At 37.4% G+C, this 11957-nt stretch overlaps 3 protein-coding genes across 4 annotated transcripts; all 3 read left to right on the forward strand.

Annotated features, from left to right (window-relative positions):
* Positions 1 to 114: 114 nt before the first annotated feature.
* LOC122831069 (snake venom serine protease 2A homolog) lies at positions 115 to 1717 on the forward strand. The gene is made up of 6 exons (XM_044116992.1): positions 115 to 172; positions 394 to 586; positions 669 to 854; positions 981 to 1042; positions 1142 to 1266; positions 1345 to 1717. Exons 1-6 carry the CDS (start codon positions 136 to 138, stop codon positions 1492 to 1494), a joined length of 753 nt encoding a protein of 250 aa, XP_043972927.1. The 5' UTR covers positions 115 to 135; the 3' UTR covers positions 1495 to 1717.
* A 2111-nt stretch (positions 1718 to 3828) lies between these two features.
* On the forward strand, positions 3829 to 6111 carry LOC122831070 (snake venom serine protease 2A homolog). Of its 2 annotated transcripts, none has more exons than XM_044116994.1 (6): positions 3829 to 4566; positions 4788 to 4980; positions 5063 to 5248; positions 5375 to 5436; positions 5536 to 5651; positions 5739 to 6111. In XM_044116994.1, the coding sequence occupies exons 1-6, from the start codon at positions 4530 to 4532 to the stop codon at positions 5886 to 5888; spliced, it is 744 nt and encodes a 247-aa protein (XP_043972929.1). In that variant the 5' UTR covers positions 3829 to 4529; the 3' UTR covers positions 5889 to 6111. The 2 variants fall into 2 exon arrangements, with proteins under 2 accessions (XP_043972929.1, XP_043972928.1); XM_044116993.1 differs by having other exon boundaries at positions 3846 to 4566; positions 5536 to 5660.
* A 3960-nt stretch (positions 6112 to 10071) lies between these two features.
* LOC122831068 (anionic trypsin-2-like) lies at positions 10072 to 11887 on the forward strand. Its single transcript, XM_044116991.1, has 6 exons — positions 10072 to 10169; positions 10408 to 10600; positions 10683 to 10868; positions 11163 to 11224; positions 11317 to 11441; positions 11535 to 11887. Exons 1-6 carry the CDS (start codon positions 10133 to 10135, stop codon positions 11682 to 11684), a joined length of 753 nt encoding a protein of 250 aa, XP_043972926.1. The 5' UTR covers positions 10072 to 10132; the 3' UTR covers positions 11685 to 11887.
* Positions 11888 to 11957: the final 70 nt, after the last annotated feature.

Here is an 11957-nt window from a genome sequence, read left to right on the forward strand (position 1 = left end):
AATGGAACAAGAACTTTTTTCAAGTTTCTTTAGTGTCTGTCCTGTGATTGGTGGCTTTCTTTCCAGCAGGAAGTCGTGAACAAAGTTTAAAAGCTGCTGCAGGACTGCAGACATTCACAAAAAGCTGGACCAGCAATGGCTCTGCTGAAGGTTCTGCTGCTGCTGCGGCTGGGTGAGTCAGAAACAATGGACACACTGGAGACACTTCCACTGGTTCCAGGGAGGCTGTTGCTCTGTGTGACTCTCAAACTTCCCTCTGATTCTGTTTCAGACTGAAACTTCTTTGCAAATTAACTGTGATGGTTTTTAATCTTTAACTGTTTATCCATTTTCTGTTCCAGCAACCATGGTTGCACCTGGTTTCTGAATAAAGTCCTCATTTTTCTTCTTCAGGTGTTTCAGTGAACTCAGATGTTTCTCTGCAGAAGAGAATCATTGGAGGTCATAACTGTGCTGTCACGGAGCGTCTCTATCATGTTCGGTTGGAGAGCTCCAATGGTACTCATAAGAGCCTGTGTGGAGGATCTCTGATCCACCCTAAGTGGATCCTGTCTGCAGATTCCTGCTGGAAGTCGGAGACACGGTGGTAGGAAAGAGACTTTAACACAGTTTTATCTGCAGATGACCAGATTTTCTGGGTGTTCATTATAATCTAAAATTTTCTGCAGGAGTACTACAGCAATGTTAACAATTCATCCACGGACTTCCAGAGTGAGGATTTTCGGAATCCAAGAGGAAACTGTGTTTCATGATCCCAAAGGTTGGCGTCATGACCTCATGTTGCTGAAGCTTAAAAGACGAGTAGATAATGTCCCACTTGCTCCGCTACCAGATTGCATTAATCGCCCTAAAATGTAAGTCTTTCTTTGATTAACAACATGCTACCAACTGCGCCACTGTGCAGCCCATTTTTCTTTGTAACAATTAATTTTCTTCATTGTTATCTTGTATTTTTACATTTTATTCTAATTGTGTTTCAGGGGTGATACTGTTCAGCTGGCAGGAGAGGGAGGAACGACAACCGGCCCCAATAATGAGCATTGTGAGAGAAAGTTTGAAGTTATGAGAATAAAATCTTTGTTTCTGTCTCTACCGAGAAGGTCGCAATGAACGTGTTTATGGTTCTCATGTTTCTCTACAGTATCCTATTCTGCTAGAACAAAAAATCTTCAGTGTGTCGACATGAAAGTTGTTGAGGCTTCCCATTTCCTGCCGACATATGGGCATGTATTCTCTGCTTCAGCACCGAACAAGGATGTATGTTATGTAAGTTTGTTTCTTCAATATCTCTCTACAGTGATTTGACTACTTCTCTGTTTTACAACATAAATCTATTTTCTACAGGGTGACGCTGGTTCAGCAGTGGTGTTCAACGGCAAGATTTATGGTGTGATTTCTCCAGGTGTACCACGCTATGCATGTGAGAGCGTAGTTTCAGTTGTAGATTTGTGCGAATACATGGACTGGATAAAAACAATGATTGGCCTTAAATAAAACATAAACTATCATGAAATAAAATTCCCATCCAATGTCCTCTCAGATATAATTTTATTATTGTATCTTGACCAGTTTGATCCACATGTTTGTAGAATTAGAATAAATCAATAGTTTTATTTTTCCTCATCTAACCTTGATCTCCCTAATGGATCTTTCTCTGTATCAGAAATGAACAATGAATCAATAAATGCATGAAAAATAAATATTTCCTGGCTGATCATCTTTACATTCATGCTTCAGTTTGTTCAGTTGATATTTTCCCTGAACTGAGTTTGAAAATGTGACATGAGTTTTAAATTGCATGAAGAGGAACACCAGAAATAATTTATTCAATTTTTATCTTTTATATCAGAAATGAACATGCATCATCTAAACTATTACTATTCCTGCTTTAGTTGTAGAGAACTTTAAACTCCAACAAGACCAAAGAGCTGTGCACAACAAAGCAATATATGCAACAATGTATTCTGGTAAATAAGAGTATTTTTTGGAATCCAATCAAAGTCTCTCTGGCTGGTCTGTGTAAAACCCTCAAAGTGGGAGAAACATTGCTAGTTCCTTCGGCAGATTATTTGACTTATAAAAAGACATTTTCCCATGTCAAATATTTTGCCAATTAGTAATTACTGATTCTTAAACTGTTATATTGAAAATTTATTCATGTGCTAGCTTTGTCTTCTTTTAGTGTTGAAAGTGTAGTTTTCTGCATGCCTCCATATTTAACAGAGTACTAAACTTAGCAGCTGTATTAAAATCTATACTTATACTAGAAAAATATGTGTTTATGTAGCATTTCATTTCCAGGCAATGAGTTATTTTGTCCATAACTGAGTGTTCCTTATGAATTTCTTGTAACATTTCTTATCAAATCACAAGATTCATACTGTCATGTTCTGTGTTTTTCTGTGTTTATTTTGAGTTTTTGTGTTTCTAATTCTCCATGTTTTTCTGTCTCCCTTTGATTAGTTCCCAGGTGTGTCTCGTCCCCTGATTACCTCATGTGTATTTAGTGTCACCTGTGTGTCTGAGTCTTTGTCGGGTCCTTATCTAAGTTGTCTCCGTCGTCATTGTGTTGAGTGCATCTTTAGTCCTTCGTATAACCGGTTGTTACCGGCGTCGAGCCCTGGCTTCTGCTCGGCCTTGCTGCTTGGTGTTTTAGACTGTTTGTGGACTGTGTTTGGATTACTCATCATTAAATTCCTCCTTCATCACACTTTACCTGGGTCTGCTGCATCTGCCTCACCTCACACCACACCTATTCATGACACATAGTTCCTTTTACGAAGGACATTACAAAGTATCAGGGCTTTTTTTATTTTCTAATTTATGTTTGTCTTTAACTTGATGTTTGTTAGCGCATTTGCTCCACTTTACAACAAACTAACAGTAACAAAGATGCTTTTTTATTAGCAGATGAATATGAAATCCCATCTCTAATTAGTCAAATCACAGGATGTTACTTGCCGGTTCGTCTTGTTACTCCACCCCACTGCTCCTCGTCTCTCCTCCCTGGTTTTCTCAGGGTCTCATGGTTTGCAAGTTTAATGTTTTTTATTAAATCTACAACAGAACTTTTACATCTCCTGTCTGCTGCATTTGGATCCACACTTCAACCACACACATCATGACAGACGGTGGTAATGCATTGGACTTTAAAGCTGTTCTGTCCATCATGGTCAGTTTGGTATGAATGTATGTAATGTAAACATTTAAATATAAATAAGAATAGTTTTTTAAGAACCACAATGAAATTTAACTTTGTTACAAAATAAAATAGCAACAATGGACTTTTTCTTTAAATTTTCAAGTAAAGAACTAAAATATAAGAATGTTTTTATAGCCAAAATATTTGCTGGAAATAGTGGATATTATATATCTATAGTCAGAGTAATGATGTCAGTAAATATCTGTCAAAACAGGTGATAATTTCTAATTTCTCCAAATACAAAGTTGTAATTTGGAAACTACATCAGTAGAGTTAATCTTTAAGGTTTGCTTTATGTCACAATATATTTTTTCACCTGCAATAGTTTTCTACAGTAGAAGGAGGAACTGGAAATTACTGAATTGGATGGCATGCTTTTTCATTCGTCTGAATATTTGTACAATAGGTATCATCTTCTTTTGTCATTATATATATATATATATATATATATATATATATATATATATATATATATATATAATCATTGTTCACCATTACACAGATTAATCATAGGTATGGCGCATGAATAATTTTTCAATGTGATTTCTAAAAATATACTGTTGCATGACACAATTTTGGATTTTGCCCAGTGAAAACATTTTTTTTAAAGTTTGAAATTATAAATTGTTACTTTTAATGATGATTTTTGAGCACTGTGAAAGGTTAGCTTTACTTTGTATATTCAATTTTCTTTTCTTTTTAGACATATTGAACTACATTGTGGTTCACATTTACACATGACTTAGAATACTTCATATCTATGCTATGAATAAAGTGCAGTGCATATGTTTTTATCCTTAGAGTCAAAGATGGACCGGCAAGTCTTGGTTTTTTCGCTGCACTGCAACAGCATTCCAGTGTCCTGTCCCCAGTCCTATGTTTCTCTGTCAAGGCCCTGACTGCTTCAGACTTGGAGACCATTACAATCAAGTTTTCAATTGAGCAAAACTCACTGCAAGCTTGAGCACTGCAAAAGTAGAAAACCTACAGATTATTTTTTGTCTAGTTTCTAATGTAAATCTCTCAGTTCACTTGAGATAAGGCAAAACGTACAAGTAACTTTGCAGCAAAAATATAGGATGTGCTTGTTTTAAGTTAATTCCTTAATATTGATGAAAAAGTTCTTGTTTTATTGGCTGATTATTTAAGTTATAAGACGGGAAATGTCTGGATATTATTGAAATAATCTGTCAATGGAACAAGAACTTTTTTCAAGTTTCTTTAGTGTCTGTCCTGTGATTGGTGGCTTTATTTCCAGCAGGAAGTTGTGAACAAAGTTTAAAAGCTGCTGCAGGACTGCAGACATTCACAAAAAGCTGGACCAGCAATGGCTCTGCTGAAGGTTCTGCTGCTGCTGGGGCTGGGTGAGTCAGAAACACTGGACACACTGGAGACACTTCCACTGGTTCCAGGGAGGCTGTTGCTCTGTGTGACTCTCAAACTTCCCTCTGATTCTGTTTCAGACTGAAACTTCTTTGCAAATTAACTGTGATGGTTTTTAATCTTTAACTGTTTATCCATTTTCTTTTCCAGCAGTCATGTTTGCACTTGGTTTCAGAGTAAAGTCCTCCTTTTTCTTCTTCAGGTGTTTCAGTGAACTCAGATGTTTCTCTGCAGAAGAGAATCATTGGAGGTCATGACTGTGCTGTCACGGAGCGTCTCTATCATGTTCGGTTGGAGAGCTCCAATGGTACTCATAGGAGCGTGTGTGGAGGATCTCTGATCCACCCTAAGTGGATCCTGTCTGCAGATTCCTGCTGGAAGTCGGAGACACGGTGGTAGGAAAGAGACTTTAACACAGTTTTATTTGCAGATGAGGAGATTTTCAGGGTGTTCATTATAATCTAACATTTTCTGCAGGAGTAATATAGCAATGTTAACATTTCATCCACGGACTTCCAAAGTGAAGATTTTCGGAATCCAAGGGGAAACTGTGTTTCATGATCCCGAAGGTTGGCGTCATGACCTCATGTTGCTGAAGCTTAAAAAACGGGTAGATAATGTCCCACTTGCTCCGCTACCAGATTGCATTAATCGCCCTAAAATGTAAGTCTTTCTTTGATTAACAACATGCTACCAACTGCGCCACTGTGCAGCCCATTTTTCTTTGTAACAATTAATTTTCTTCATTGTTATCTTGTATTTTTACATTTTATTCTAATTGTGTTTCAGGGGTGATACTGTTCAGCTGGCAGGAGAGGGAGCAACGACAACCGGCCCCAATAATGAGCAATGTGAGAGAAAGTTTGAAGTTATGAGAATAAAATCTTTGTTTCTGTCTCTACCGAGAAGGTCGCAATGAACGTGTTTATGGTTCTCATGTTTCTCTACAGTATCCTATTCTGCTAGAGGAACAAATCTTCAGTGTGTCGACATGAAAGTTGTTGAGGCTTCCCATTTCCTGCCGACATATGGGCATGTATTCTCTGCTTCAGCACCGAACAAGGATGTATGTTATGTAAGTTTGTTTCTTCAATATCTCTCTACAGTGATTTGACTACTTCTCTGTTTTACAACATAAATCTATTTTCTACAGGGTGACGCTGGTTCAGCAGTGGTGTTCAACGGCAAGATTTATGGTGTGATTTCTCCAGGTGTACCACGCTATGCATGTGAGAGCGTAGTTTCAGTTGTAGATTTGTGCGAATACATGGACTGGATAAAAACAATGATTGGCCTTAAATAAAACATAAACTATCATGAAATAAAATTCCCATCCAATGTCCTCTCAGATATAATTTTATTATTGTATCTTGACCAGTTTGATCCACATGTTTGTAGAATTAGAATAAATCAATAGTTTTATTTTTCCTCATCTAACCTTGATCTCCCTAATGGATCTTTCTCTGTATCAGAAATGAACAATGAATCAATAAATGCATGAAAAATAAATATTTCCTGGCTGATCATCTTTACATTCATGCTTCAGTTTGTTCAGTTGATATTTTCCCTGAACTGAGTTTGAAAATGTGACATGAGTTTTAAATTGCATGAAGAGGAACACCAGAAATAATTTATTCAGTTTTTATCTTTTACATCAGAAATGAACATGCATCATCTAAACTATTACTATTCCTGACTTAGTTGTAGAGAACTTTAAACTCCAACAAGACCAAAGAGCTGTGCACAACAAAGCAATATATGCAACAATGTATTCTGGTAAATAAGAGTATTTTTTGGAATCCAATCAAAGTCTCTCTGGCTGTTCTATGTAAAACTCTCAAAGTGGTAGAAAAATTGCTAGTTCCTTCGGCAGATTATTTGACTTATAAAAAGACATTTTCCTATGTCAAGTAATTTGCCAATTAGTAATTACTGATTCTTAACAAACTGTTATATCTTACTGAAAAGTTATGTATGAGCTTGCTTTGTCTTATTTTGGTGTTTAAAGTGCAGTTTTCTGCAAGCTTCCATTTTTATACTTCCATTTATACTTCCTTATGAATTCCTTGAAACATTTCTTATCAAATCACAAGATTCATAGTTTCTTTAACGAAGGACATTTTAGTTTCATTAGTCTTTTGTTTTTCACAATGTAGCATCAGGGCTTTTTTTTATTTTATGAATTTATGAATTTCTTAGCAAATTTCCTCCACTTCACACCAAACTACCAGTTAGCCATAACAAAGATGGGGTTTTTTTATTAGCAGATGAATATAAAATCCCATCTCTAATTAGTCAAATCACAGAATGTTACTTGCCGGTTCGTCTTATTACTCCACACCACTGCTCCTCGTCTCTCCTCCCTGGTTTCCTCAGGGTCTCATGGTTTGCAAGTTTAATGTTTTTTATTAAATCTACAACAGAACTCTTACATCTCCTGTCTGCTGCATTTGGATCCACACTTCAACCACACACATCATGACAGACGGTGGTAATGCATTGGACTTTAAAGCTGCTCTGTCCATGGTCAGTTTGGTATGAATGTATGTAATGTAAACATTTAAATATAAATAAGAATATTTTTTTAAGAACCACAATGAAACTTAACTTTGTTACAAAATAAAATAGGAACAATGGACTTTTTCTTTAGATTTTCAAGTTATGAACTAAAATATAAGAATGTTTTTACAGCCAAAATATTTGCTGGAAATAGTAGATATTATATATCTATAGTCAGAGTAATGATGTCAGTAAATATCTGTCAAAACAGGTGATCATTTGTAATTTCTCCAAATACAAAGTTGTAATTTGGAAACTACATCAGTAGTATATTAGTATTATGCTTTTTCATTTGTCTGCCATATTGGATTTAATTAAATTTTCTTGAAGTTGCAGTGGATGGCCAGTAGTTGTCAGTGTATTGTATGATTCACTAGTGTCCACTTTAGTGGTCTGTGTGCATTTACAAAATAAAAATGCATATATACACAAGAAAATGACTTTTGGATAGATGTCCACTGTCAACTATGCATGAAGTGGGTTTTATATATATATATATATATATATATATATATATATATATATATATATATTACATTGTCTGAGATACTAACAGGTCAATGTTTCTCAGTCATGAAATATCTTTGGAGCCTCAGTTTGTGAAGTCAAGATCCTACCTGAAACACAGGTAGTGAGAGTGAACTTTGTTTCTGTGAGTTTTTTTCAGACAAAATGTGTATGTTCAGGACATATTTGAAATATTAAAAAAATGTTTAAATGATTTCATGTGGCTTATTGTAATGAATCTTACTGCAAGTGTAACCCTTCTCGTTTGTCACAGCACCAGTGCAGCCTTCCTTGTTTGGTTGTTTGTTACCTCCACCAGCATTACTCAGAATTCTTTATTTTTCTTGTTTTTAGATGTGTTTGTATAGTTTAAACAATAAAACAGTTAACAATTCCTCAAAAACAAAACAAAACATTCTTATTCCATGGATCAAACAGTAAAATAACAGACAACTGCCATAGCAATTAACAGTTAACAGTTACATTCACAAAACAATTTCTTTTAAAATATATAATGAAGCCTGTAAATTCAAACTGGAAGACTCTTCAGCAAAGATATGTTGTGTGAATAAAGCTTGCTAGAATCACTAACCAAGACACAAGTGGTTGTAGTTCACCTATTTTCCCCTCTGTGCATCAACCAGGTCCGTTTACCAGTTTCAGGACCCGACTGAAACCCGAGTCATTACCTTGACAAATAATGAGCTTTGGTTAAATATAAAACAGGCATTAATCCAGGAAATGATCAAATGTTGCACATCATCCAAATGGATCAGATACAGAGCGACATTCACTGTGCAGCGCTGGGCTCCACTCAGCTCACCTCAGGGGAGACACCAAGTGAAGCAAAGATTGTAACGAGTTCTGCTTTATGTTCTCCTCATTCTGCTCCCTCTCTAAGGTGTTGGCCTACCTTAATCGGTTTTTATGTGTGTCAGTCACCATTCTTAAATGTTATGGTTATGTCAGCGTGCAGCCGTGTGTGTGTGAGCAGATAAAACAGATAAAGACAAAGAGTCCTTTTCTCCATAACAGAGTGTTCCTTATGAATTTCTTGTAACATTTCTTGTCTATAAAATCACAGGATTCAGTTTCTTTTACGAAGGACATTTAGTTCCATTACACAAAATGAAAAACAGTGTAAGACATTCAGTACCAGAACAAAATAGAGTATTTTTTTCGCTGCAACAATGTAACACACAAGTCAGTGCACATCCTCATGTCCACAGACTTTTTCCACACTTTAACAAGCGGAGAGGCATTTTCACTCATAGACTTCCTTATGATACCCTTCATATCCATCTCAGACAATACCTCCCATGACTAATAATGTGCTGATGGTTTGCATCGATATGGCAAGCGAACTGGCTGGTCAGTCAAGTGAAAGCAATGGACAAAGTCCCTAGCCTCACCACAATCCAGTTTTCCCCTGGAGAACACATCCTGGAAATCCTGGAGAAACCACAAGTTCTGCCAGCCTTCTCTTGAACTCCTCTGACACCTCACTGCTCTCTATGTCGATGTCATGCAGACCACAGTCTCTCAGCATCTGTACAGGACCAGAACTGTGATGTGGTGAGCTTGTTGAAACAGTAGAATGGTTGCAGTACAGTTCAGATTTTACCAGTCAAAACGCAATAATTTAAAGATAATACCACAGTAAAAGAAATAAAAATGGAGTGGCTTCCAGTCTTGAAGCAACACAATTAAAAAAAGGACAGCAACACATGGGAAGACGTCAGCTATTTTAGTTTTGCGGCGCAGTATCAGAGGTTTGTCTGTTGGGTTGAGAGCCTTCATAGGGACCCAACAATCCTCCCATATGGGTATGACTACCCGACTCACCAAAATGTTTTTGGGAGTGGAACGAGCAGATGACGGCTCGACGATCACAGTGCCCTCTAGTGGTGCAGTGGACGGCAGCGTTCCCCAAACCACATACTCCTGGCGAGGAAGGAGGGTGACAGTCTGTCTGAGCCTGTCTGTTCCAGTCTTGTCAGGTAAAATAGAGGTTGACGAGTACCACATTCTCTGAAATTGCAAAAGGGATCAAATCAACACCCACAGCTCTTAGTTTTCTCTCTGCCTCCACGCTCAATGTCTAGTTTCTAATGTAAATCTTTCAGTTCACTTGAGATAAGGCAAAACGCACAAGAAACTTTGCAGCAAAATATAGGATCTGCTTGTTTTAAGTCAATTACTTAATACTGATGAAAAAGTTCTTAAGTTATAATAGGGAAATGTTTGGATATTGGTGAAATAATCTGTTAATGGAACAAGAACTTTTTTCAAGATTCTTTAGAACGATGAGATGTTAAAGTTAATCTCTATGCAGATGGCAGCACAGATCAGTGTCTGTCCTGTGATTGGACAGATCGGTGTCTGTCCTGTGATTGGTTGCTTTCTGTCCAGCAGCAAGTTGGAAACAAAGTTTAGAAGCTGCTGCAGGACTGCAGACATTCACAGGAAGCCGGACCAGCAATGGCTCTGCTGAAAGTTCTGCTGCTGCTGGGGCTGGGTGAGTCAGAAACACTGGACACACTGGGAAACTGGTCACACTGGAGACACTTCCACTGGTTCCAGGGAGGCTGCTGCTCTCTGTGACTCTCAAACTTCCCTCTAATTCTGTTTATGACTGAAACTTCTTTGCATATGAACTGTGATGGTTTTTATTCTGTAATTGTTTATCCATTTTCTGTTCCAGCAACCATGGTTGCACCTGATTTCAGAATAAAGTCCTCGTTTTTCTTCTTCAGGTGTTTCAGTGAACTCAGATGTTTCTCTGCAGAAGAGAATCATTGGAGGTCATAACTGTGATGACACGGAGCGTCTCTATCATGTTCGGCTGGAGGCCACCAACGGGCTGACAAAAACCATCTGTGGAGGATCTCTGATCCACCCTAAGTGGATCCTGACTACAGCTAACTGCTGGAAGTCGGAGACAGGGTGGTAGGAAAGAGACATTAACACAGTTTTATCTGCAGATGATCAGGTTTTCTGTGTGTTCATTATAATCTATCCTTTTTTGCAGGTTTAACAGAGCAGTGTTGAGAATTCATCCAAGGAATGCTAGTCCGAGCACTTACAGTCTCTCAGGCAATCCTGTGGTTTATGCTCCAGAAGGTTGGCGTCATGACATCATGTTGCTGAATCTTTCAAGAGAAGTAACAAATGTCCCACTTGCTCCACTACCAGACTGCAGTAATCGCCCTAAAAAGTAAGTCTGTCTCTGATCAACAATATGACTTCAGATTTTCTGTCTCCAGTCCTGCTGCCTCTGCTTCAGCACACCTGAGTCAGGTAATCAGGCCACCAGTTTAGCTCAGGTGTGTGGGACCAGAGACTCATGTAAAGGACGCAGTTCAACGCCACTGGGGACTGGAGGTGGACACTTATGTGTCAGTGGAGGAAGTCCTTCATGGATTTATTTTCTGTTCTTTCATTTTTCTTTGCAACAATAAATTTTCTACATTGTTATCTTTTATTCTTAAATTGTATTCTTGTATTTTAGAGACGATGTTGTTCAGCTGGCAGGAGAAGGAACAACGACAACCGGCCCCAATAATCGGCATTGTGAGAGAAATATTAAAGTTATGAGAATAAAATCTTTGTTTCTGTCTTTACAGAGAAGTTTGAGTGTTTATGGTTCTCATGTTTCTCTACAGTATCCAATACTGCTGCTGCACCACATCTTCAGTGTGTCGACATGAATGTTGTTCAGGTTAAAAATTCCCTGCTGCCATATTTGCGTGTATTCTCTGCTTCAGCACCGAATAAGGATGCATGTTATGTAAGTTTGTTTCTTCAATATCTCTCTACAATGATTAGAAGACTTAAACAATTTAAATATAAATAGATATATTGATATAATTTTTTTCCACAGGGTGATGCTGGTTCAGCAGTGGTGTTCAACGGCATGATTTATGGTGTGATTTCTCCAGGTTTACCAGTCTATGAATGCGAGAGACCAGTTTTAATCGTAGATGTGTGTGAATACATGGACTGGATAAAAACAACAATTGGCCTTAAATAAAACAAACTGTCATGAAATAAAATTCTCATCAAATTTCCTCTCAGATATAATTTTATTATTGTATCTTGACCAGTTTGATCCACATGTTTGTAGAATTAGAATAAATCAATAGTTTTGTTTTTCCTCATCTAGCCTTGATCTCCCTAATGGATCTTTCTCTCTCAGAAATGAACAATGAATCAATAAATGCATGAAAATAAACATTTCCTGGCTTTTTGTCTTTACATTCATGCTTCAGTTTGTTCAGTTGATATTTTTCCTGAACCGAGTTTG

Source organism: Gambusia affinis, linkage group LG05 (genome assembly GCF_019740435.1).
Source record: "Gambusia affinis linkage group LG05, SWU_Gaff_1.0, whole genome shotgun sequence".
NCBI classification, from domain to species: Eukaryota; Metazoa; Chordata; class Actinopteri; order Cyprinodontiformes; family Poeciliidae; genus Gambusia; species Gambusia affinis.

Coding starts and splice junctions, on each gene's coding strand:
- LOC122831068 (XM_044116991.1), top strand. CDS start 10,133: ATGGCTCTGCTGAAAGTTCTGCTGCTGCTGGGGCTGG. Junction 10,601..10,682: donor TGGAAGTCGGAGACAGGGTG/GTAGGAAAGAGA, acceptor CCTTTTTTGCAG/GTTTAACAGAGCAGTGTTGA. Junction 10,869..11,162: donor TGCAGTAATCGCCCTAAAAA/GTAAGTCTGTCT, acceptor CTTGTATTTTAG/AGACGATGTTGTTCAGCTGG.
- LOC122831069 (XM_044116992.1), top strand. CDS start 136: ATGGCTCTGCTGAAGGTTCTGCTGCTGCTGCGGCTGG. Junction 855..980: donor TGCATTAATCGCCCTAAAAT/GTAAGTCTTTCT, acceptor ATTGTGTTTCAG/GGGTGATACTGTTCAGCTGG. Junction 1,043..1,141: donor CGGCCCCAATAATGAGCATT/GTGAGAGAAAGT, acceptor GTTTCTCTACAG/TATCCTATTCTGCTAGAACA.
- LOC122831070 (XM_044116993.1), top strand. CDS start 4,530: ATGGCTCTGCTGAAGGTTCTGCTGCTGCTGGGGCTGG. Junction 5,249..5,374: donor TGCATTAATCGCCCTAAAAT/GTAAGTCTTTCT, acceptor ATTGTGTTTCAG/GGGTGATACTGTTCAGCTGG. Junction 5,437..5,535: donor CGGCCCCAATAATGAGCAAT/GTGAGAGAAAGT, acceptor GTTTCTCTACAG/TATCCTATTCTGCTAGAGGA.